The following is a 16,582-nucleotide window of genomic DNA, read 5'->3' on the forward strand; positions in this document are numbered from 1 at the left end:
ATAGTGGCATTGTAGACGTGGTGTTCATGGTGGGGTTGTCGAGGCTGTATCCACAGTGGGATTGTAAACGTGGTGTTCGTGGTGGAATTGTCGAGGTGGTGTTCATGGTGGGATTGTAGACGTGGTGTTCATGGTGGGATGGTCGAAATGGTGTTCATAGTGTGATTCTAGACGTGGTGTTCATGGTAGGTTTGGCGAGGTGGTGTTCATAGTAGGTTTGTCGAGGTGGTGTTCATAGTGGGATTGTCGAGGTGGTGTTCATAGTGGGATTGTCGAGGTGGTGTTCATAGTGGGATTGTCGAGGTGGTGTTCATAGCGGGATTGTCGAGGTGGTGTTCATAGTGGGATTGTCGAGGTGGTGTTCATAGCGGGATTGTCGAGGTGGTGTTCATAGCGGGATTGTCGAGGCTGTGTTTATAGTGGGATGGTCGAAGTGGTGTTCATAGTGGCATTGTCGAGGTTGTGTTCATAGCGGGATTGTCGAGGCTGTGTTTATAGTGGGATTTTCGAAGTGGTGTTCATGGTGGCATTGTCGAAGAGGTGTTCAAAGTGGGATTGTCAAAGTGGTGTTCATAGTGGCATTGTCGAGGTGGTGTTCATAGTGGCATTGTAGAAGTGGTGTTCATGGTGGGGTTGTCGAGGCTGTATCCACAGTGGGATTGTAAACGTGGTGTTCGTGGTGGCATTGTAGACGTGGTGTTCATGGTGGGATGGTCGAAATGGTTTTCATAGTGTGATTCTAGACGTGGTGTTCATGGTGGGTTTGGCGAGGTGGTGTTCATAGTGGGATTATAGACGTGGCGTTCACGGTAGAAATGTCAAGGTGATGTTCCTCGTAAAATGTCGAGTTGGTGTCCACAGTAGAAGTGTGGCAACGGTGTCCGAGGGACGGGTATCGAGATGATGTCCGCGTGTGTGCGTGTATTTGTTGTGTGTGGATGTAAAAACGCGGGGTGTCCAATGTGTGTTTTTTTGCGGGTGTGTCTAAGATGTTTTTTAGCGGCGGTGTTCAAGGTATTATTGTCGTGCAGGGTGTTTTGTGGCGACTGCGTCTATGGTTTAAATATCGTTGTGATATCCAGATTGTTTAGTTGCGACATTATTGATGTAGAGACGCCTACCACGAGACTGACGTAAAGATGAAGGGAATTGTTGTGTTTAGATTAATCCTTTAGTTATGTATGCTATACTACCTTATTTCTCTTCCAGGAACATTTTTCTGCCTGAACATGACGCTGATCACGCTGTCGACGGTGCTGTCATGTATGGTGGCCAACATGTTTTTCAGAGGAGTCAGGATCAACCGAGCTCCGCGATGGCTCCGAGTGGTCAGTATCAAGAAGGCTTGTTGTAGAATGAGAGTGAGTGAATGAGTGAGTGATTGCACGCCGCTTTTAGCAATAGTCCAGCAGAATCACGGCGAGGTACACCAGAAATGGACTTCACAAATTTTACCCATGTCGGGAATTGAACCCGGGTCTTCGGAGTGACGAGCGAACGCTTTAACCATAAGGCTACCGACCGCTCCTGTAGAATGAGACTAGTAGTGTCACGTACAATAACCAGGGAGACAGATAAAATCTCAAATCAGTTACAGGGAGTGGTTGTTTGCTCAAATGATCCTAATCTGATCCGGCATCATGGTGTTTGAATGTCTTAAACTCCTATAGTTGCAATATAAGATAGTGTCCGTTTACTATTGAGACTGACGCTATGTCTCGTTGTGTTTATCTGTCATTCATAAGCATTTAGTACGGCCAGAAACTCCATCGCTTCTTTAACTGAAATCGCTTTAACTGAAATCATTCACTCGTCTCCAGGAACACACAGCTAGCCCGAGGTCCTAGCAATACTAACTGACTTTTTAGACTAATCCTTGTACATGATTTACGAGATCCAGAGGAGTTTCTCACCATGTTAATTGGACATGCCGACACCCTTCCATAAATGAATTGGGTAGCACTGGAGTGTCTTGCTAAATATATACTGCCTTTCGCTACATGTTTGAAGAAATCTTGCTAGCGTCGCTAGAAAATGGTAATTTATGTCTGCTGCGGGCTCAGTGTCTTGTGTTGCGCAAATCAAACTAGGATTACCAGAACAGACAACGTCATCGTGCATACATACAGATACCACTGAGGTTATACGCGTACTCTAGTAGCGAGACCAGATGTCAAATAATACACACATAAATGTTCATAGCTTAATCATTTATAATCTACCAGACGTGGTTGTACAGTGTATTGTCTGTTTGCCATTTAACAAACATTCTCCTAGATTATATAGGTTTCAAGGAGCTATGCACTGTTTGGGAATGGTCCTGGCATCGCATTGCTTTCAGCTTTCAAAGATGAAGGTCCAAGTGAGCTTATAGAAGACACGTTGTCTGTCCGTCGTGTGTTATTAACGTCCGTCGTCTTCTCCGAACTGGCTGAAGAGAATGACCTGACATGTTGGGGGCATGCATCGCCACGTAATAGGAATCTATGGAATCTTAGAATTGCTGCGTTGTGTCCCTGACCGAACCAGTAACAAATGACATAATTATGTCGATATCGCGACAATGTGACAACGCGACATGTTAGCCAATTGTCCGATATCGTATGGTCGTGTTGAATAACAATTTAGAGGTTAATTAAGCTGCAATTTTAGTATGATTTGTAGCAATCCATGGCGACTTAGGCCTGTTGATGCCAAGTTAAATGAACAAAAACCGCACTTTTTTCGATTTTTTTGGTTTGAAATGAAATCCAAGCATCGAGATGATGTGTAGATTATGATGATGATAAGGCGTCTGAAAATTTGACATTGATTTTGCCAATATAGCTTAAAGGGACAGCGGGTAGCCTAGTGGTTAAAGTGTTCGCTCGTCACGCCGAAGACCCCGGTTCGATTCCCCATATTGATACAAAGTGTGAAGCCCATTTATGGTGTCCCCGCGCCGTGATATTACTGGAATATTTCTACAAGTGGCGTAAAACCATACTCACTCACTCACTAGTTTATCAAATGTGTTGATACCTTTTTTGGATGTTTGTTCTCATTGCATTGTTCATTGTTGTGAAGAGAATGATATATTTAACACACTCTTGTCACTCACCAACAGACCACGCTACACCAACATTTAAAATAAAGCCCTCTTAACAGCCACATTTTCCAGATTGCATATGACATTCAGTTCAATCATAATGTACATGGAGAACAATGGTGTCTTCGTGCCCCGTATTAACATAGGACAGAGTAGGAGAGGGCTTTCTATTGTGTAAGTACAAAACATGACAATATTGAAATAAGCGAAGTCTGCCATAACAATTGTTAAAACTTCCCTCACTTCTTAAATTATGCAGATGCTATGGGCACATTGGGGCCCTTATCTTGTCCTTTCCGTTTTAATAAGTTCTGGTTGCGTAGCAACGTACTCTCAAGGATAACTGAATCCTATATGCATGATGTTACTTTTATTTTACGTGTACTAAAACCACTGACTAGCTTATTCGCATACACCCAATGATAACATATATTTTCGTTTTCTTTCCCGTGGAAATCCTGGTTATAAAATTCCCCCAGCAACCTATGCTTGTCGGTAGACGCGACTTAATGGATTGGCTGTCATCCTCTATAACCTGGTTGTTTGCGTGGGATGTTGCTCATAATATCGCCCACTGGATGGTCTTGTCCAAACTTGGTTATCTATGCGTCCATTATATATAGTATCATATATCCCACTGTAGAGATCACATATCATTCCATTGCATCACGTCCATATACGCATACATGCACACATATTCAGCGGACGGTCGAGTAGTCCAGTGGGTATCGCGTTCGCTCGTCACGCCGAAGGCCCGTGTTTGATTTCCATGGATACAATGTGTGAAACCTTCTCCTGTGTCTGCCGTCCAGATATTGCTGGGATAGTGTTAAAAAAGGCTCACACATATGCATCCAGTTCAGGATAGAGGGACATGTGGGATTTTAGTTTCCCTTTATAACATGGCAAAGTAAAAGTACGTCGATGATAAAAGAGTTTTGAAAAAGTCTTCTTTTCTTCCAGTTCATGATCGACGTGGTGGCAAGGGGTTTGTGTCTGCGAAACAAGATTGTCGAGCCAGACTACAGTCCATTCACACCCAAAAAATCTTGGAACACTGGCAGAGTTGGAGGGGAAGCAAGAGGCCAGTACCCATATACAGACATCCGCTTTGCGCAGGTGCGTCTCCTTGACAACGGCGTGGAGGGCAGCAAAAACCAGACAGAAAATGGCGGTGATGCGGGCAGCTACCAGTCAGCAGACGACACGGGCAGGGCGGGAATGGCATCAGGGCCTCTCTTGGACGAGATTAAAGCTATAAGAGATATCCTCGAAAAAGTGAGAGACAAGAAAGCGAAAATGGAGGAAAAAGAGAAATATGTGCGCGAGTGGAGAGTTATCGCGTGTGTGACGGACAGAATGATCTTCATATTTTATTTGTCCGTCAATATTGTCGGCTTGGGGGTGATATTCCTGGGTCAACTGCAGACTCAAGACCCTGCTATGATGGAGTGAAGTCAACGGTGTTCACCATGTGTCCATCAGTTGGACTAGCGATATATTGCTATAGTAACAAGGGTGCAACTGTGTATATAAGACTACGGCCGCCATTGGTGGCGCGTTGTACATACTGACAAGCCACAAGGACGGACTCAGCATTGACCATGAAGCTTTGATGAACAGTTGCAATTCATGACGTAAGAGCTTTAATCAATGATACTGTATATAGAAGTAAAGGAAAATGGTGTAGGTGAGAATACAGCTGGACGGTTTGAAGTTATTTGACCATGGCCATGGTCGACCGATACTTTGTACAGACTGGAAGAAACATTCCACTACACACTGTTGATTGTTTGAGGGACATCTCCTCCCAGAGACATCGAATACTACGAACAACGCTGTGAATCTTTCCTCTCTCAAGGCACAGACTGCCTGTGCAGGTGTTACTGCTGCTGTCATCCGTGGCTGCAAACGGAGCCGCAACGTGCGCACCGGCTTCACGACGCCACCACCAACCTGCGGCTCACATGACAAATAATTAGCCATTTGATATCGTCATTCAATTTATACCGGCCACAGATAGGTAGCCTGTCAATGCTCGTCAGTCGCTGTAAAATTGTGGATCGTCATTCACTGTTAACCGGTCATTCCTGGCAGATTGTTAGCTATGAAGATGTGTCAATCATCGCAAGCACCTGCCGCGGCAGAGTACAGAGAAATTAATGGTCTCTAACAAGGAAATGCCTTCTGCTGCCTAACTCGCTGTGAATAACATGTTTTCCAAAGTCAGTGGAGCATCCGTCTCCAGGGAAAGATTACCTTAGTATTATGCTAGCGTTCCTCGAGGGAAAGATAAGCGTGGTATTTTGCTAGTATTTCTCCAGGGATAGATAAGAGCGGTGTTACGTTGGCGTTTCTATGCGAAAGATGAGAGCAGCTGTTACGTTTGTGCTTCTCCTGGGAAAGATAAGGGTTGCACTGCATATGTATCATGACAGTAGGCAACAGAAGGCCTTCCCTCGATCTGTATATATGGCAGGTTATGTATTCAGCATTTACACAGGTGTATTTCAACGCGGATGTCATCATGCATTAGCCACACACAAAAACACACATCTTCCGAAAGTATATGTATTAGTCCCTGCACCTTTGGTCAATATACACAACCCTGTACAAATCACGTGACTCTGCTGCTCGTGGACGTATGGATAGCTGAAAGGACCGTATGCTCACACGTGGTTTACATAGCAGTGAGCGTACAGAAGTCCTGCATGCACATGATATTTCTTTTTGTTCAATGGTCTCCGACCGTACTTCCTGTCCTTCCAAACAATTTAACTTTTAAGGTGTGCCACGTGACAAATCATATGTAAGCCGTTTTCTTTCATGTATTTGACTGTGTAGACAGCAGTAGCTATCACATTCCGCGTACCATAGTCCATCATTAGTCCCGCAATAACACAGGAATACCGGTTGTAAGTGTGGGGCATCATTCTGTCTCCTGGCATTTACTCCTGGGAATGTGCAATACTAAGTTACGATATTATTCATTGCCAGTCAAATTATATTCCAAGCATATTAGAACTTCACCCACTGTACAGCATCTTAAAAGTTCAATTTATCAGTTGCACCGCTCTTTCCTGTATGGCGAGGACCTTCTCGGTAGATATTTGACTATGAACATGTACAACTGATGCTGTGATAAACTGTTAAACATTCAACCCACAGTTTTTCGAGGCTTGAGTGCACCATATTTCATCAACGGACATAACTCTATGCAGCGATTTGGACGGCGTATTCCACCAATGTTTTCCAATGTAACCAAATATTTTTGAGGCTCGCCTAGTGGTAGGGCAGAGAGCTGGATTGTTCCCAGCACCTGAAGCACTACCATATCTGTATCTAGTGGAGGGGAACAGGTGCTTGTTGCTGGGCCAGCAGTTGCAGCTGTCTGTATTATAGGGAAGGAAAAGTCCTTGTTGCTGGTCCAGTAGATGCATCTATCTGTATGTAGGGAAGGTAAGGTGTTTGTTGCTGGTCCAGTAGATGCATCTGTCTGTATGTAGGGAAGGAAAAGTGCTTGTTGCTGGTCCATTAGATGCATCTGTCTGCATGTAAGGAAGGACAAGTGATTGTTGCTGGTCCATTAGATGCATCTATCTGTATGTAGGGAAGACAAAGTGCTTGTTGCTGGTCCAGTAGATGCATCTGTCTGTATGTAAGGAAGGACAAGTGATTGTTGCTGGTCCAGTAGATGCATCTATCTGTATGATCTGTGTGTAGGGAAGGCAAGGTGCTTGTTGCTGGTCCAGTAGATGCATATATCTGTATGATCTGTATGTAGGGAAGGCAAGGTGCTTGTTGCTGGTCCAGTAGATGCATCTATATATATGTAAGTAAGGCAAGGTGCTTGTTGCTGGTCCATTAGATGCATCTATCTGTATGTAGGGAAGGCAAGGTGCTTGTTGCTGCTCCAGTAGATGCATCTATCTGTATGTAATGAAGGAAAAGTGCTTGTTGCTGGTCCAGTAGATGCATCTATCTGTATGTAGGGAAGGAAAAGTGCTTGTTGCTGGTCCAGTAGATGCATCTATCTGTATGTAGGGAAGACAAAGTGCGTGTTGCTTGTCCAGTAGATGCATCTATCTGTATGTAGGAAAGGCAAGGTGCTTGTTGCTGGTCCAGTAGATGCATCTATCTGTATATAGGGAAGGACAAGTGCTTGTTGCTGGTCCATTAGATGCATCTGTCTGTATGTAAGGAAGGACAAGTGTTTGTTGCTGGTCCAGTAGATGCATCTATCTGTATGTGCGGAAGAAAAAGTGCTTGTTGCTGGTCCAGTAGATGCATCTATATGTATGTAAGGAAGGACAAGTCCTTGTCGCTGGCCCAGTAGATGCATATAGCTGTATGTAAGGAAGGCAAGGTGCTTGTTGCTGGTCCAGTAGATGCATATATCTGTATGTAAGGAAGGCAAGGTGCTTGTTGCTGGTCCAGTAGATGCATCTATCTGTATGTAGGGAAGGTAAGGTGCTTGTTGCTGGTCCAGTAGATGCATCTATCTGTATGTTAGGAAGGGTGACAGGTGTTTATTGCTGGTCCAGCAGTTGCATCGATATGTACTTAGGGAAAGATGATAGGCAATTGTTGCTGGTTCAGAACGTGCATTGATCTGTATGCAAAGAAGGGTGGAGAGCTTGTTGCTGGTCCAGCAGTTTCTGACAATCCATCTAACTACAGAAGTTAGGAGCACGAGGGTGGGAAAGAATTACGTGGTACTGGTCCATGTGTTTCTCCTTCAGAGTCAGGACAGTATGGGTGTATTGGACATTTAACTGTCAGGTACCCTTTTTCACAGACCTTACACGGATATGTACATAACTATGACGTATTGTGGACTTCAGTGGATGTGGATGTTATTGTTTAGTTATCTGTATTCACACAGGAGGTGATTCCGTTTCTAACAGTGACATATACTATATATATGTATCATAACTTTGTTATAGCGACGTTGATTGAATGCTTTATTAGAACGTCTTCACTTTGGCCAGGCAGACATTATTATATTTGTGAACAAACCACTTTCAATTATTTGCAAACACGACTCTTGTCCTGATGATAGTACTATTCACGCCTCCCTTTCCTACTGCCTCAGACGCTACATTATTTCACTTTTGTCCCCGACCTTTTTCCTAACAGCGAGTACTAGCTGTAACTATCGCCATAGCAAGCGTTATCCCACTACCAGATTGACTAATCTAAAACTTTTTCCTTAATTCAATTATATGACTCCCCAAGCCTACCTGTCGTCATGATCTACCATGACTAACGCGACCCGTGGCACAACCCACATCCTTTTCCTCATCTAACAACACCCACCCGACCTCACCCCACCCACCCCCAACACCCCAACACCCCAACACCGCCTCCGGCACCCAGCAGTAACCCCGTTGCCTTTCACCAGTATGAGGCAACCTCCACTCGCCGTTTCGTTACCGGTATCCACTCCGCACCCCACCTCCACTCCCCGACACAATAACTATCCCTTTTCTTCCCAACCACGGCATAAATTCCACTGTCCCCACCCCCTTTCTCAGAACCCACCACCACTCGTCTTCGCATTGCTTCAGTCTGTTAGGAACCTACTGCTTTTGCAATGCGAGGGAAGCTGACTTTATCCAATCCACTCTTGTATCCCCGCCCCAGACCTCCTCTACATGGGGTGTTAAGTTTCAATATACGGAAGTTTTTTAAACAGAAAACCATAATTTCAAACACACAAATAAACTTTGGATTTCTGCAAGAAAATCAATAGCCTCTTCTTGTAATGTGCGTTAAACGTCCGATCATTCCAAGAGGTCGGTCTATCTGTTATGCAGTATTTGTGATATCGATGTACGGTTTGTCTTTGGTGTCTGTTCAATGTCACATGCCGACAGCTCGTTGTAGAAGGCACAATGCCAAACACTCCCGAATCATCTACAATTCCACTTGCAAATGAACTGCAAATCTTTCCTACTGAATTTCAATTACATATTAGTGTCTATACCGATTGAAACTAAACCGGGTCCAGTGTGAGAAAGTTCCTCGTGGTGCTGTTGCCTTCAACAGCAGTAGTTGTTGTCGTATTACAGGGCTGGTGTCGCAGCTAATGTCCATGCTGTAGCCGTGCTCGTGTTGGAAGTGATCACCCTCCATAGCTCCTTGCAGATCTCGTGTGCCCACGCCCAACTTGTATCTGTAGCTCCAGTTGAAGCTGGTTCATTGTTGGGTTTGGTAAGCTGTCAGGTTAGATATAAGTAAAGCTTGCTCCACTTTCATATTTCTACTCCTCTTCCTAACGTCTCGGTAGGAGTCTGTCTGTCCGCCTGTCTGTCGACATGTACGCTTCTGATTCTCGTCTGGCTGGCCGAGTGTGTGGCGAGCAGCCACGTCCTTTGTAGATGTATAAGGCGCCTTTTTCTTCTTTCTTCTCGGTAGCTCAATGTAAGAAAACAGCACTCACGTCATTCACCTTTGACCCTTATTCAGTGGCACACAGGCATTTAACCCCCACACAGTGGCACACTAAAACATAGGGCATTGACACAAGATCAATCTCCCCTACCCCCACTAAACAACTAAACTCCACACAAAAAACCACCCAGCTCCCCCAACACATACACACACGCACACGCACGCACGCACGTACGTACGTACACACTAACACTAACACACACACAGACACACACACTAACGCACTAACACACAGACACACTAAAACACACACACTAACACCAACACTAACACACTAACACTAACACTAACACGAACACTAACACACTACCATCTCTGAGCCGTACATGACTAGACACAATAACCTCCGACCCGGAAATGGTCCTATGCATTGAACCTTGACCCCTACAAGGTGACACGGGCAGACATGGCGTCACACCAACAGCTCTCGGCACAGCAGTATGCAGTGTAAGGAATGTTCAGATTAATGCGTGTTAGCGTCTGGCGATGTTTGGATCTGTATGTCTGTGATTCGAAGTGGATGTCTGTTTTGTTTCTGGAAGCTGACAATATTTGTGATGTGTGATTTATATTGAATAACCCTTCAACAGAGGATTTGTGCAGGTCTTCTTGTAGACAAGGGTCCATGCAGTGGAGGAGGAGGCACCTTCAGTTAAATTATTTTGCGAATATCAGTATTTGTAATAATGTTTACATTTCGATTATCTTCATGATTTTTAACGTTAGTAGACAGTTATAAGATGAGTCGCCACAAAGCAAAACTATATAAGGTATGATGCGTGCACTGTATTTGATATCAGTTTTTGAAGCGACCAATTACCACAAGGCAAAGTTAGACTGCGATAGAAATACAGAGATTAGTATTTTCCTCCATCGTAGATAGCATTATTTGTTTCTGCTTTGGGAAATTATCAGTATGTCCTCTCTATGGAGCAGATGACCTGGTGTGACCGTAGAAGACCCAAGTGATGTATGTTTTTTCCTGGAACAGATTGGCGACAGATCATGGTCGTCTGATGTGTCTGTGTGTAGAGCCGATTGTCAGTTGTGTGAATACACGAACCTAACGTGTGTGTGTGTGTGTGTGGGGGGGGGGGGGGGGGGGGGGGCAGACTGTCTGTTGTGCGAATGAAGGGACCTAACTGATGTGTGTGTAGGACAGACGTTCTGTTGTGAGATTAAACTGACCTAACTGATGTGTGTGTAAGGCAGACTGTCTCTTGTGAGATTAAACGGACCTAACTGATGTGTGTGTGTGTAAGGCAGACTGTCTCGTGTGAGATTAAACGGTCCTGTCGGATGTGTGTGTAGAGCAGACTGTCTGTTGTGAGATTAAACGGACCTATCGGATGTGTGTGTAGAGCAGACTGTCTGTTGTGAGAATGAAACAACCCGAATGATGTGTTTACGTGTAAGGCAGAATAAACGGTGTGTGAATAAACGGAACCGACTGATGTTTGTCCTTTGTAGAGCAGACTGGTATGAGAGTAAACGAACATGACTGACATGTGTCTGTAGGTAGGGCAGATCGTCTTGTGCGTCAAACATATTTAAAGAGTGAGCGCAAGAACTGAAATGTGTCCTAGAATCTTGTAGAAACGTGTAGCATCCATTCGACATATAGTGGTTAGAAAACTTAAATGTAAGCTGAAATGTGACTCTGAGATAAACCTGTAGGCGTTATAAAGCATTGTAGGACTTGGGTGTTCTCGCATGCAATAACACCCGGTAAACGACATTCGTGTCGCTAGCCCCCTCTTTATGAGTGTGTGTGTGTTTTAATGTTTGTCCAATTTCATGTTACAAATTGAGTGTGAAAAGAGTGATGTCCCCTTGGTGCAGGCAGCCATGTACTGTCGCGAACGTGTCCACCACACCCCTACAGATACCCACTGTCCAGCCCCTCCACACAATGACACCCACGGCTCTCTACCCTTGAGATTGTTCTTCCACCCCACGCCCAACACAAGCCACCCTTGCCACGAGTGGGTCCACCTAACGTCCACCCCACCTACAAAGCTGTCCGCACCCACCTTCGCTCGCCTAGATCAACGCCACTCCAACATGTCGTTGACAGTCCAGTGCTCAAATGTGTGCCATTAATACAATTTCATTTTGCACGTTTCAATATCAATATGTAGTTAAATGCAAAAGTTCGGAACAATTCGGGAAAACTGAGCGTTTTTTTACTCAACTGTTTATGTCTTGACGTGGTGATGCTATCGTGAACATGTCTAGTCACGTGACCTCTCGTCTATTTCGCCAACATTGTCGTATATGCCTGTGAAAGCCTAACAGAAAATATTCTCCCCGTACTAATATGAGTTATCTCCCCTTTCAACCATGCTTCTAAAGCGGGTGTTGAATAATATGTCAAGGAACATCAGATGATCCCATTTCACTAACACTTTTACTGTGGACTTTTCTACCTTCTTCCCGTGCCATGACATATTGTATATGTTCAGCGGTCCGCGGTGAATCAGTATTCATGTCAGGAACGACACGCAAGGGAGATAACCCATAAGAGTACTAGTACCGTAGCCTACTGCGTGTGATGAAACATCTCGTGCTGGTATCTAGTCACGTGCTAGTATCTAGAGGTTGTGGTCAAGCTGACCACCACATATTGCAGGTCGTCGATATCCACAACGTTATGTTCTTGACTAAATTTACGTATAGTTCCATATATGATTTCCTTATTTGGTAGCACTTGTTTGTTTTTCAGTTTTTGTTATTTGTATCTGTCAGACAAGCGCGTTTAGATTTGTTCTACTTGTTTGTGACTGTATTGAACTGCTACTGTCTTATACATATACAGAAGCCACGAATAAAGCTGTTTTGTCAGATACAGTTTCTCTCTATTATTCCGGGTGTGTGAGTGAGTATTGTTTTACGCCGCTTTAAGCAATATTCCAGCAATATTACGGCGGGGGACACCAAAAATGAGTTTCACACATCGCAATTATTCTGAGCATATAACTTGCCGGGCAAAATAAAGTATATACTTTAAAGTTCACACTTCACTCTGTTGGTTACTTTATGCTAGGCCATGATCCCAATGTGTTTTGTGACGTCATGTGCGCGTCCTCTTGTATTTTATATTTGTTCGTTGTTTAACGCTGCACTCAGCAATATGACGACGGTCTGTGAAGAATCGAGTCTGGACCAGACAATCCAGTGATTGACAACAGGAGCATCGATCCAAGCAATTGGGATACAATGACATGTATCAACCAAGTCAGCGAGTCTGACCACCCGAACCTAGTCACCTCTTACGACAAGCATAGTCGCCTTTTACGGCAAGCATGGGTTGCTGAAGACCTATTCTACCCAAGAACCACGGGTCCGTCCTATTTTGTGAGATGCATTGATATGATGCATGTAATATCGCCTATGACGCCCGTATCACATACATCCCCATCGAATAATCATTTCTTGTTTGTCTCATTTTTAGCTACCATCACATACGGGTGTATACTTTCGTTTGCCCGACAGGATGCTTTAATGAGTGTGAACTGGTCATGTGACCAGTTGAATGTACAAGTTCCAGGGTAGTGAGTGATTTCACTCTGGTTTGAACACTATTTCAGTTTCATCACGACATGTCAGATTAGTGGCTGAGTCAAGCTTGAAGCAAGACTTTTAGTGATGCGGGTTTTCGATGATTTCCACTTTTGAAACCCACGAACACTGGCATGGTAGTGACAAAACTCGAAACATGATCAAGACGAACCGGGATTCAAACCACAATCATAGATTCCTGACACGCCTAAGGGACACAACTCTGCACAGCTAACTGCGGCGCTTAAGACGACAGAGTCCCGTGCTCCCAGATACAGGGAAGTGGGTTAAAAAAGAGTGAGTAAATGAATAAGTGAGTGAGTAAATGATTGAGATCATGATTGAGTGTGTGGGTATGTGAATGAGTGAGTGAGAAAATGAATGAGTGAGTGAGGGACGAAAGGCTTTCTCACATTATGTGCATGTTGGGTATGGATCCCACGAACGAGTAAAGGTAGCCAGCCCACAAGGCTACCAACTGACCGACCGCCTCCGTGGTCTAGTGGTAGAGCGTGCGCCCGGAGAGCGGAAGGTCCGGGGTTTGATCCCCGGCCGCGTCATGCCAAAAGACGTTAAAAGATGGTACTTTTTGTTACCCTGTCTGGTGCTCGGTATTAAGGGGCTAAAACAAGGATTGGTCGGCACGGAGTCAGTATACTGTGTCTGAGAAGGGTATTCATGTTAAACTGCGGCATGGTATCCCAGTGGGCTAGCACTATATATCGGCATCAGTCCGGACTAGTACAAGCAGCCACACACACACACGTGCATGCACGTCGCTATGTAAGTGCAATAATCTTGGACGCGACGTTAAACCCAATTTCACCTCACCTCAACAACTGACCTTGCTTGAGATGTTTGGCCTCTCCATTAAAGACGGAAGGTAATAGTTACTGAGTGAGTTGTGTGTAACGCTGTCCGAACAGTATTCAGTTACGTAACGGTATATCAGTCTGATGTTGGGAGGTAGGCACGAACATATACGTCTTCAGAGATTTGGTGAAAAGTTTGGCAATATTTGACGAATAAAATAACAAAAAATATCAATAATATGTGTGATTAATGCATTGTCGTGCATTGTCTCCGTCATGGGAAATTGAGTCCGTCGTTCCAGTCAGGGCTCACTGTGTCCATCCGTCGTTTCAGTCAGGGCTCACTGTGTCCGTCCGTCGTTCCAGTCAGGGCTCCCTGTATCCGTCAGTCGTTTCAGTCAGGGCTCACTGTGTCCATCCGTCGTTTCAGTCAGGGCTCCCTGTATCCGTCCGTCGTTCCAGTCAGGGCTCACTGTGTCCGTCGTTCCAGTCAGGGCTCACTGTGTCCGTCCGTCTTTCCAATCATGGCTCACTGTGTCCGTCAGTCGTTCCAGTCAGGGCTCACTGTGTCCATCCGTCGTTCCAATCATGGCTCACTGTGTCCGTCAGTCGTTCCAGTCAGGGCTCACTGTGTCCATCCTTCGATCCAGTCAGGGCTCACTGTGTTCGTCAGTCGTTCCAGTCAGGGCTCACTGTGTCCATCCTTCGATCCAGTCAGGGCTCACTGTGTTCGTCAGTCGTTCCAGTCAGGGCTATCCTGTTACCGTCCGTCGTTCCAGTCAGGGCTCACTGTTTCCGTCCGTCGCTCAAGACAGGGCTCACTGTGTCCGTCTTTCCAGTCAGGGCTCACTGTGTCCATCCGTCGTTCCAGTCAGGGCTCACTGTTACGGTCCGTCGTTCCAGTCAGGGCTCACTGTGTCCGTCGTTCCAGTCAGGGCTCACTGTTACGGTCCGTCGTTCCAGTCAGGGCTCCCTGTGTCCATCCGTCGTTCCAGTCAGGGCTCACTGTGTCCGTCGTTCCAGTCAGGGCTCCCTGTGTCCGTCCGTCGTTTCAGTCAGGGCTCACTGTGTCCGTCCGTCGTTTCAGTCAGGGCTCACTGTGTCCGTCGTTCCAGTTAGGGCTCCCTGTGTCCGTCCGTCGTTTCAGTCAGGGCTCACTGTGTCCGTCGTTTCAGTCTGGGCTCCCTGTGTCCGTCCGTCGTTTCAGTCAGGGCCCACTGTGTCCGTCCGTCGTTTCAGTCAGGGCTCACTGTGTCCGTCGTTCCAGTTAGGGCTCCCTGTGTCCGTCCGTCGTTTCAGTCAGGGCTCACTGTGTCCGTCGTTTCAGTCAGGGCTCACTGTGTACATCCGTCGTTTCAGTCAGGGCTTACTGTGTCCATCCGTCGATCCAGTCAGGGCTCACTGTGTCCATCCTTCGATCCAGTCAGGGCTCACTGTGTCCGTCAGTCGTTCCAGTCAGGGCTCACTGTGTCCATCCGTCGTTCCAGTCAGGGCTCACTGTGTCCGTCCGTCGTTTCAGTCAGGGCTCACTGTGTCCGTCGTTCCAGTCAGGGCTCCCTGTGTCCGTCCGTCGTTTCAGTCAGGGCTCACTGTGTCCGTCGTTCCAGTCAGGGCTCACTGTGTCCATCCTTCGATCCAGTCAGGGCTCACTGTGTCCGTCAGTCGTTCCAGTCAGGGCTCACTGTGTCCATCCTTCGATCCAGTCAGGGCTCACTGTGTCCGTCAGTCGTTCCAGTCAGGGCTCACTGTGTCCATCCTTCGATCCAGTCAGGGCTCCCTGTGTCCATCCTTCGATCCAGTCAGGGCTCACTGTGTCCATCCTTCGATCCAGTCAGGGCTCACTGTGTCCGTCGTTCCAGTCAGGGCTCACTGTGTCCGTCAGTCGTTCCAGTCAGGGCTCACTGTGTCCATCCTTCGATCCAGTCAGGGCTCACTGTGTTCGTCAGTCGTTCTAGTCAGAGCTATCCTGTTACGGTCCGTCGTTCCAGTCAGGGCTCACTGTTTCCGTCCGTCGCTCAAGTCAGGGCTCACTGTGTCCGTCTTTCCAGTCAGTGCTCACTGTGTCCAACCGTCGTTCCAGTCAGGACTCAATGGTTCCATCCGTCTTTCCAGTCAGGGCTCCCTGTGTCCGTCAGTCGTTCCAGTCAGGGCTCACTGTGTCCATCCTTCGATCCAGTCAGGGCTCACTGTGTCCATCCTTCGATCCAGTCAGGGCTCACTGTGTCCATCCTTCGATCCAGTCAGGGCTCCCTGTGTCCGTCCGTCGTTTCAGTCAGGGCTCACTGTGTCCGTCGTTCCAGTCAGGGCTCCCTGTGTCCGTCCTTCGTTTCAGTCAGGGCTCACTGTGTCCGTCGTTCCAGTCAGGGCTCACTGTGTCCATCCGTCGTTCCAATCATGGCTCACTGTGTCCGTCAGTCGTTCCAGTCAGGGCTCACTGTGTCCATCCTTCGATCCAGTCAGGGCTCACTGTGTTCGTCAGTCGTTCCAGTCAGGGCTATCCTGTTACCGTCCGTCGTTCCAGTCAGGGCTCACTGTTTCCGTCCGTCGCTCAAGTCAGGGCTCACTGTGTCCGTCTTTCCAGTCACCAGGTTCTTTTGAACGATGCAGCTTATACATTTGAATTCAGGACAAGTATTGAACCGAGACATGTCAAATCCTATTTTTA

The 16,582-nt window shown here is 46.3% G+C and overlaps 1 protein-coding gene across 3 annotated transcripts in view; it reads left to right on the forward strand.

The window, feature by feature from the left end:
- LOC124142701 (neuronal acetylcholine receptor subunit alpha-10-like) overlaps positions 1-10,631 on the forward strand; it is a 233,111-nt gene extending 222,480 nt beyond the window's left edge. For all 3 annotated transcript variants that reach the window (XM_046511290.2, XM_048400757.1, XM_048400758.1), the window contains 2 exons: positions 1,210-1,328; positions 4,052-10,631. In XM_046511290.2, coding sequence (XP_046367246.1) covers positions 1,210-1,328; positions 4,052-4,543 — 611 coding nt within the window. In that variant the 3' untranslated portion in view covers positions 4,544-10,631. The remainder of the gene's footprint in view (positions 1-1,209; positions 1,329-4,051) is intronic.
- Positions 10,632-16,582: the final 5,951 nt, after the last annotated feature.

Source organism: Haliotis rufescens, unplaced genomic scaffold, assembly GCF_023055435.1.
Source record: "Haliotis rufescens isolate VD_foot unplaced genomic scaffold, xgHalRufe1.0.p SCAF_20, whole genome shotgun sequence".
Classification (NCBI taxonomy): domain Eukaryota; kingdom Metazoa; phylum Mollusca; class Gastropoda; order Lepetellida; family Haliotidae; genus Haliotis; species Haliotis rufescens.